We start from the raw sequence: 9515 nt of genomic DNA on the forward strand, positions 1-9515 counted from the left end.
CTGTGGATTGGAAACTTTGGACAGGGAAGAGGGATTGATTAATTGTCAACACCAGAGATAAGGAAATACCCACAACTCACCCAGGGTCAGGACCACACACTAACACAGCTTTAGACTTCATACAAATTATTAGTTTTTGGCAAATTATTAATTTTAGGGGGGTGGGGTACTGGAGATTGAACCCAAGGGTGCTTAACCACTTAGCCAAATCCACAGCCCTAAACATAAAGTTGTTTAGGGCCTCCGTAAGTTGCCGAAGCTGGCTTTGAACTTGTCCTCCTGAGTCACTGAGAAATTATTAAATCTTTTTTAGAATCAGTTTCCACATCTGTGCAATGGAGGAGAAACATTTCATGAGTGACTATATATAAAGTGTCCAATATAGTGACAGGCACAGAATGAAGGCTTGAAAGAATGTAGCTATTCACACACTGACATTCTCTTCCCCACTTCTACTGTCATGTAGGGTGCAGTGAAGTTTCATTTCTATCTTGTTCCCAGAAGACACTGTATAGACAGCTGGGGAACAGGTCTACAGGGGTAAATGAAATTCTAGGAGGTTAAAGGAAGGAGGAGATGCGCAGAGAAGGAAGATGAAAGTGTGACTGCTGGGACTGAGGAGGTAGTTTAGAAATGGACAAGTGGGTAGTTCTCAAATATTTGGAGAGAAGCGTGTGAAGTACCAAGGAGAGGGAAGAGTCTGCAGGGTGGGGAAGGGTGAGAAGGAGGTGGTGGGGAGACCCAGGACTGAGGAAGTAAACAAGGGGAGCGCTACCTCAGAGGTGGAGGGTGATGCTGCTGGGAATCAACCCCCTCAGACTTTCCACTGCAAAGCGAAACCATAAGCCCTGGGGTGTGGGGGGCGGGCAATGGGGAGGGTGGAGGGAAAGCAGAAGGACAGGGGCCAGGGCCCTGGGACCAGTAGAACAACATCCCAGCTCAAGACAGCCACCTTGCCTCTGCTCTGCCCTCTGCTACTCACAGCCTGGTGCCTGGGGTGTACCACCCCTGCCTTATCTGGCCATCTTTCCCCTTGAAATTCAGCCTATTGGTCCTCCTTCTTTCCAGGCCTCCCTCTTGGTGGTCTCCTTTCCTCTAGATTTCCTCCCTCTACCTTTCTCCTTGTAGAATTTCTCTTCTATTCCTCAGACCCCCCACTCCATTTTCTGACCTCCTTTTTTTGGAGGGTTCAGCTAAGCCCAGGCCATAGGGGAGATGTGGGAGGCTCAGTTCCTGGGTTTGCTGCTTCTGCAACTGCTGTGGGTGGTTCCAGGTAAGGTGGGGATGGGGGGAAGTTTGACCTCCCGACCAACAAGACCAACAAGAGGGGGCCAGCAGGGAGCTCTCCATGGCTTGAAAGATCCTGAGGTCCTTAGCTCTGTGGTGGAGTCTTCTAATGCCTTTCTTGAGCAAGTCTTTCCACTCCCAGAGCTTCTCTTCAGTCTCTCCCTTGGCAGAGAAGAGGCAGAAAGAAACTCAAGCCCTTCCTCTATCCTGTTTCTCATTTGGGAAACACTGAGGTCCTTCTGTACTCTTAAGTCTCTTGGCTCATGGCCTCTCCCATTGGCCTCTCTTTTGCTTCTCCAGCGGAGGCTCCAGACCCTGGGAAAGAGGTCCTGGTGGTGTGGGCTCAGGAGGGGACTCCTGCCCACCTTCCTTGCAGACTTAGAATCCCCTTCCAAAATCCTGGTCTTCTCCGGAGAGGAGTTGTCACCTGGCAGCATCAACCAGACAGGTATGTACTCCAAACGTGGGCAACAGAACCTCCCAATCTAGCACTAATGGTATCCAGACATAGCTCAACATCCAAACCAGTCTGGTTCCTTCCTCTGAGCTGTCACTCCCTCTGAAGCCAGTGACAGCCTCCCCTTTCCTCATGCACCCCTTCTACCCTTCCTCTGCAGGGCTCTCCTACATCTGCATTCCATAGTATGTAACCTCTCCATTATCGGATGGTGCTGGCCCAACAGGAAAGGGGATGGGGTTGGTGTGTGAGCGTGTTGGGGAGTGCTTTGGAAGTCAAGAGATCTCTTAGGGGCCGGCTTCCTCTACCTCGAAGCGTTTTTTGGACTGTATCTTCTCCGGGGCTTCTTAACCCCTAATTTCTCAATTTCATTATTTCTCTTGCCCAGTGACCCGCCTGCTCCCACCCTAAGCCGTCCCTTGTCTAAAAGCTTCGCCCCTGTGGTGCCCTCGCCCCGGGGCATGGGGCCCCAACGCTACACGTTGCTGAGTGTGGCTCCAGGAGGCCTGCGTAGCGGGAGGCTGCCCCTGCAGCCCCGCTTCCAATTGGAGGAACGGGGCCTCCAGCGCGGGGACTTCTCACTGTGGCTGCGTCCTGTTCTGCTCTCCGATGCTGGCGAGTACCACGCTGCAGTGCGCCTCAAGGACCGCACCCTGGCCTGCCGGCTCCGTCTACGTGTGGGCCAGGCCTCTAGTAGGTGGGGCGGGACGAGGGAGAGCCGTGGGGGAGGTGGTCCCCCATTCCCCGCTGCTGCTCCCGAGGCAGGAAGGGCTGCGGTAGAGGCTGTGCCCTAGGCCCTGCCTGAGGGCCTCCAGAAGGGTACAGGAAGCAGCGGGAACTTGATTGATGAGTGAAAGGTGCCCCTGGAGAAGCACGTGTAATGCGGGGAGGGCCCTTTGGAGAGATTGTGTCATCCCTGGAGCCCCCCTCTCTTTGCCCACCCACAGTAGAACTGCCCTGGCGGAGGTGGGGAGGCACCTATTCTGCAGAGAGAGGGTAGAGCATGGGGCCACAGTGATTCATTTCAGATGTCTGGAATGGAGGGGCTTCATGGGCATCCTCAGGCAAGAGAAGGGAAAGCGATGCCTAGTAAACTGGGGGCAGGGGACAATGGAAAGAAATCAAGAACTCTTAGTGATCCACATTAAAACTCCTCCAGGTGCTAGCTACTGAGCTGGAGGGGAGTAGAGGTTGGGGGGGAGGGGAGAAGGCAAATCTAAAACAAGATCCCTGTTTCTGGGAGCTTCTGGCTTGGTTAGGCCCTTAGGTTGGAAAATGTTTCTGGTGGGGCTGATCAAGTCTTCTTTCTCCTTGCAGTGACTGCTAGCCCCACAGGTTCTCTCAGGACCTCAGATTGGGTCATTTTGAACTGCTCTTTCAGTCGTCCTGACCGCCCAGCTTCTGTGCGCTGGTTCCGGGGCCAAAGCCAAGTCCCTGTCCAGAAGTCCCCCCATCACCATTTAGCTGAAAGCTTCCTCTTTCTGCCCCAAGTCAGCCCCTTGGACTCTGGGACCTGGGGATGTATCATTACCTACAGTGATGGCTTTAACGTCTCTGTCATGTACAACCTCACAGTTCTGGGTAACTACTCTAATCTGCCTTTACCCTTGACCACTACCCCTTCCTACCCTACCCACATTCCACCCCACCCCCAGCCCCCTGACTCACGGGTCCCAAAACTAGTTTCTCAGCAGTTGGTGTCACTTCTGATTGCTCTGGGCCTACATGCCTGACCCCTTTCTTCTCTGGCAACCTTTTAAAAATTTATTTATTGCAGCATTGGGGATCGAACCCTAGTCTCCTGCATGCCACTGAGTTGCATCCCCAGCCCCATGTGGCAGCCTTTTAACTGCCATCTCCCCTTCTAGCTTTTCTCTTGGCCATCAGCCTCATTTGCCAACCTTTGGTTTCCTGGTTGCCCAACTTACTTTTTCTGGATCTCACTCCCCATATGTTACTGGGGATAGAACTCAGCATCACTTTACCCTTGAGCTATATCCCCAGCCACCTACCCTCCTTTTTTTTTTTTTTTTTTTAAGACAGAGTCAAGCTAAGTGGCCTATGCTGGCCTCAAACTTGGCCTTGAACTTGTACTCTTGCCTTAGCTTCCAGAATTACTGGGCTTAATGGCATGTACCACCATGTTAGAATCACTTTCTGGATTTCTGAGCATCCTAAATTCATCCACCTTACTTTTTCCTTAGCCCTCTTCTTAACCCAATCTCCCTGCTCGCCCACCTCGCCTTTTTTTGTTTGTGGTACTGGAAATTGAACTTAGGACCTAGCAAGTGCTTTACCACTGATCTGCATCCCCAGCCCCAATGTCACTCCTCTGCCTCCCTTCCCTACAATTGCAGCATTCCCATCCCACTACACTGGAACATTCCCCTTGGCTTAACTTTGGGTTTCCTTCTCTCTCCAGGCCTTGAGCCCCCAGTGCCCTTGACAGTGTATGCTGGAGCAGGTTCAAGGGCTGAGCTTCCTTGCCACCTGCCTCCTGGTGTGGGAACCCAGTCTTCCCTCATTGCCAAGTGGTCCCCTCCTGGGGAAGGCCCTGACCTCCTGGTGGCTGGAGACAATGGCAACTTCACTCTTCATCTAGAGGCTGTGAGCCTGGCCCAGGCTGGGACCTACACCTGCCACATCCATCTACAGGGGCAGCAACTCAGTGCTACCATCACTTTGGCAGTCATCACAGGTTAGCCCCAGGTGGGAAAGGAGTAGTTCTCATCCCAGGGGAGCAGGGACTGGGAGAAAGGCTGGTCAAATACTGCAAATCCACTCCATGATGCCAGGATCACAAGTTGTGGCTTCTTTATTCATCCCCTTCATAAAGAACCGAAACTGAAAATCTCCCCATTGAGTCACAAAATAAATGTTCCATTGTTCTCTAAGGGACTCCCCTGCTCTGAACTGGTGGGAGGGTCTGAGAAGTTCGAGAGGTGTCAAAAGCTTGAATGATTCAAAGTAGGTAGAATATATTTCTAGAATTCTTTTTGCTTTGGGGCTAGGGCTCTGGTTAAAGTTTCAGGAAGTTGCCTGGATTTGGAAGGAGTTAATAAATCAGCCCCTTGGTCAGCAAATATTTACTGAGCAAGGGTTTTTTAAGACAGTATAAAACAAACACAGAAAAAAAAGCATTCAAAAAATATGTTAATTGATTGGTAGCTATCAGCCATGACATTTTAGCAACATCTGCAGTAGTTACCTGTCACCTGTTACTGTTTAGTAACAGTAGCACCACATAGTAGGTGCTTAATAATGCATATTGGTTGCAAAAATAAATGAATACACTAATAAATAATATGCCTCCTCAGATTCAATTCCAAATATCTACCTGCTTTGAGAATTTCTATAGTCCTCAGCCTCATCCTGAACCCCATTATTGTCTTATGCCAATAAGACACTTTCTCACTTAGACTGTCATTAACTCCATTGGAATTCCACTCATCCTAACCCTGGAGTTCTCCTTCCTCACATCCAGTCAGTCACCAAAGCCCACCTATTCCTTCTGTCCAGTGTCTTCTTTTAGGCCAACCATTTTATGTGCAACAACTCAATTGGAGAGATATTGTTACCTCCATTTTATATTGTTTTGTTTTTGGGGTGCTGGGGATTGAACCCAGGGCCTTGAGCATGTGAGGCAGGCTCTCATGCTCTCTACCAACTGAGCTATAAACCCAGCCCACCCCCATTTTATGGAGAATGAATGTTCTCAAAGTCACACAGCTGGGACATGCCAGACTCATTGTCTAAACTCAGGTGTCTGTGTCATCAAATCTTACCTCCCCCATATGCCATACTCAGACAGGTCAAGGCCCTTCACCATTTGTCTGCTCCAAATATCCTGTACAGCTTTGAGAATGCTCTGCCTCTCAACCACTGGGTCAGTTCATTGTCTTCTAAACTTTCAGAAAGGGGGATAAGTTCATTCAGAGGTACCACAAAGGCAGTGGGCACTGATGTGAGTCAAATCACAGAAGGGGGACTATTGCAAGGCATATTGGGAGCCAAGTTACCTGATTGATATTGATGGTGTGAGCAATCCAGGAGAAAGTAATGTAAAAGAATCTGAAATAATATTGCTTATGTGGCCTTTAGTGCCAGTTTGAGTTTGAACATGTTCTAAAGGCAGTAGGGAATCTGGACTGTTACTGAGCAAGGGGAAATCTGACCAAGCATTGTCAAGATTAATTTGACTATGACCCCTAACCTTCTTCCCAGCCTTGCCCTACCAGAGCCCTGGTGAAAGCAGGGTGACTGAGAATCTGTGGTATTATAACCAGGTCAGGACCCCAAGAGATCTCCTCTCTCTAATTTTTTTTTTTCAGTGACTCCTAAACTCTTTGGGTTACCTGGCTCCCTGGGGAAACTGCTATGTGAGGTGACTCCAGCATCAGGACATGAGCGCTTTGTATGGAACCCCATGGACAGGAGGTCCAGGAGTTCCCCAGGACCCTGGTTGGAGATGCAAGAGGCCAGGCTCCTTTCCCAATCCTGGCAATGCCAACTTTACCAAGGAGAGAGGCTTCTCGGAGCAGTGGTGTACATCCCAGAGCTCTCTTCAACAGGTCTGAGGCCCCAAAATGCCATGGCCCCAACTCCAAAGCAATCATCTTGATCACCCTTCCAGTGTGATCCTGCCACTCCCCATCCCCAGCTCTTTTCTTTCAATATCTCTCCAATTGAGTTGTTGTTCTAGTCAGGGACCTGACCTCAAGTCCAGGCCTAACCCATTCCTCCTACTAATTAGTGGAACCATCCTGGACAAGTCCCTGAAACTCTCTGGACCTTATTGCATCTGTAAAGTATGAGAGAGTGGCACAATGTCCATGTTATCCCTGACCCTATGCCTAATTCTGTGTTTTGTCTATAGGTGCCCAACACTCTGGGAGAGCCCCAGTTACCCTCAAGGCAGGCCATCTCTCTCTCCTTATCCTTGGTGCCCTTTCATTGCTCCTTTTGGTGACTGGAGCCCTTGGCTTTCACCGTTGGAGAAGACAGGTGAGCCAGGGATACTCACCCCACTGGCTTCCTCTCTCAATTTCCTCAGAATGCCATCTGGCACCTGTCTCAGGGAAGATGATCAAAATGGATCCTGAATTTGTCATCAGCCCTCCATCTTCCTTCATAAGTTTCCACAGGGACCTTCTTATACCTGGGAAGCTTGAAGGGGCTGAGAGAAGGCCCTGAACCAGATGGAGAAGGCAGAGGACTGGGGAAAAAAATAGAAGGACTCAGTGTCCTTCCTATTCCTTTTCCCTTTATCATTCTCCATCTCTTCTCTCAGTGGAGGCCCAGAAGATTTTCTGCCTTAGAGCATGGGATTCACCCTCCTCAATCTCAAAGCAAAATAGAGGAGCCTGAGCAAGAACCAGAGATGGAGCTGGAGCCAGAGACACAGCCGGAGCCGGAGCCAGAGCCGGAGCCAGAACCTGAACTGGAGCTGGAGTCAGAGCTGGAGCCAAGGCACCTCTGACCTGGGGCTGAGGCAACCAGCAGATCTCAGCAGCTCAGACCAAATAAATCCCCTGTCAGCAGCAAGCCTGAGTCTGGCTCTTTCTTGTCCAGTGAAGGTTCCAATCTCTCCCCAGCCTCTAGAGGCCTCTAGAGGCTCCCTTCTCCCACCCCAGACAGCCTCCTAACCTATTTTCTCCAGCAATCTCCCTCATCTTCCCCTTTTCTGTTTCTGACCGCTGTGTTTCTTCCTTGGTCTCTCTCTTGCTCTCTCTCACGGGTAATCATCTTTCTAAAGCTCCAAAAAGCCCTCTCTTACCTCTATAGCCCCCTCCTCCGTCCTTCCGCCCACATTGTGCTGGCTGCCCTGGTTTCCTTTAGATTTTTGTGCCTCTGGCCCACCCCATGCTCAGCTGCATTTGAGCACTTGCTCTAGGCCCCCTGGCTGCAGCAGAGGAGCGCGCGGCCACAGGCACGTATGCGCGCGCACACACTCGCGCACACACACGCACGCACGCACGCGCACACACAGGAACCCTGCCGTGTCAAGCCCTCCGGGAGGAGAACGGGTCTCTCACAACCTTTCTAGGCAGTTGGCTGAGGTTCCTACCTCTGCCCCACCCCCACATTCCTTAGCCCTGGCCACTTTTCTAGTCCCAGGCATGAGAACACACTGCCACCCAGTGGTCACTGCTTGTTACACCCCACAGGAGGTCACTGGGCCGACTATGAGATTTCACACTGCAGTGAATAAAGCAGGGCACAGATCAACAGGGTGTGCAGGCACTGCTTTGTAGTATGCACATTCTCTGTGCATCCAACAGCTCTCGCATGTCCTACATACCTTGCAGGAGAGGAACCGAACTGCTTGCTTCAGGAGATACAGCCCTGACCCTTGCAGAGTTATCATGAAAGTTTGACAAAGGGGAGAAAAACAGCATCCAGGCAACTGGCTGTTGCTGAAGCTGTGAGAGTAAGGAGCCCTGGCTTCTCATTCTGGTTCTGCTGATGTGATTGTCACCAATCTCCTAGAGCCTCAGATTTCTCACCTATTAAATGGGATAATGGCTGGGTGCTGTCACGTGTCTGTAACCCCAGCTATGGAGGAGGCTAAGACAGGCGGATTGCTTAAGTCCAGGAGTTTGGGGCCAGCTTGGGCAACATAGTGAGACTTATCTCAAAAAGAAAAATAAAAGGGATAATGATAACAACCCACCAAAATGGGTTGTGAATGTGGAATAATAAAAGAACTTTGAAAACTGTGAAGTGCTCTTCATATGCAATGTACTTGTCTGAATTTCTATTATTGAATGAAGGAAAAAGTGGGCCTGTTCTGGTTATGCCAATAATGATATTGAAGACCCCCATGCCCATTTGTGCTCCTCTCTGTCTTTCTTGGAGAGAGCCTCTGGACCATATAGTTGGCCTTTTTAGCATAGCACACTGGGCCTCAGCCCATGGCATATTCGTCTCCCCATTTGTAATGGGTAGAGGCCCTAAATTTTGGTTGCAGACAGCTCTGTCTGTCAGGGAACTTTAGCCCTCTACAGGAGAACAAAATATTGAAAGTAAATCGTGGGGAGCCTGCAGGAGTGGGAGGTACATGGTGGCATATGCACTGCTGTTGACAAACTGCCTTTTTGGTTGTTGCACTGAACCTGTATGCCATGTGCAAAGTGACATGAAGGGACAAATAATGAGGTTGAAGATTGTCTCTGTGAAGATAGGAGATACAATAACCACAGACTTGGGGACGGAGAATGGAGAGAGTGACACCATCATTCTGTGTGAAGCCTTAGGGAAAGGGGCCCACCCTCAGAAGCCTGAATAATGAATCATTTGAGGTAATCTCATGTTTTGAGCCTCAAGATGGTGGTGGTGATTCTTGTTTTGCCTCAGGTGGAGAAACAGCTGCACAGAGAGGAGGAAGTTGTAGCACTTGCCAGGGATGATCACACTAAAACAAAGTCCTGAGGGCTTCTTTGAAAGTCTCCAGAGCATCATTCCCACCACCTGCTGTGGGGCGGGGGGAGCTGCTGAGGACATTCCACAGCTCTGCCACAGGACCCTACTCTCTAAAGCCTTAGTGGAAGCCCCAATCTTTCACAGGGCAGTGGTTTCCTGGAAAGTTCTGTGGGTGGCTTTTTTCCTTTCTACTATATAACATTCTATGCCCTTTGGGCTTATGAGAGGAATCATCAAAGGACTCACTGGGGCTTATGCAGGGCCTTCCCCATGCTCTTTCATGAAGGGACAGAAGCGGAGTGCTGGACCACCTTGTTGCTCCACCTCCCAGAAAGAGAAAATAAAGGAT

At 50.2% G+C, this 9515-nt stretch overlaps 1 protein-coding gene across 1 annotated transcript; it reads left to right on the plus strand.

Moving 5' to 3' along the window:
• Positions 1 to 1215: 1215 nt before the first annotated feature.
• Lag3 (lymphocyte activating 3) lies at positions 1216 to 7223 on the plus strand. Its single transcript, XM_076855291.1, has 8 exons — positions 1216 to 1278; positions 1593 to 1735; positions 2133 to 2437; positions 3062 to 3325; positions 4167 to 4442; positions 6076 to 6315; positions 6621 to 6748; positions 7035 to 7223. The coding sequence occupies exons 1-8, from the start codon at positions 1216 to 1218 to the stop codon at positions 7221 to 7223; spliced, it is 1608 nt and encodes a 535-aa protein (XP_076711406.1).
• The last annotated feature ends 2292 nt before the right edge of the window (positions 7224 to 9515 follow it).

Source organism: Callospermophilus lateralis, chromosome 4, assembly GCF_048772815.1.
Source record: "Callospermophilus lateralis isolate mCalLat2 chromosome 4, mCalLat2.hap1, whole genome shotgun sequence".
In the NCBI taxonomy this organism is placed as follows: Eukaryota; Metazoa; Chordata; class Mammalia; order Rodentia; family Sciuridae; genus Callospermophilus; species Callospermophilus lateralis.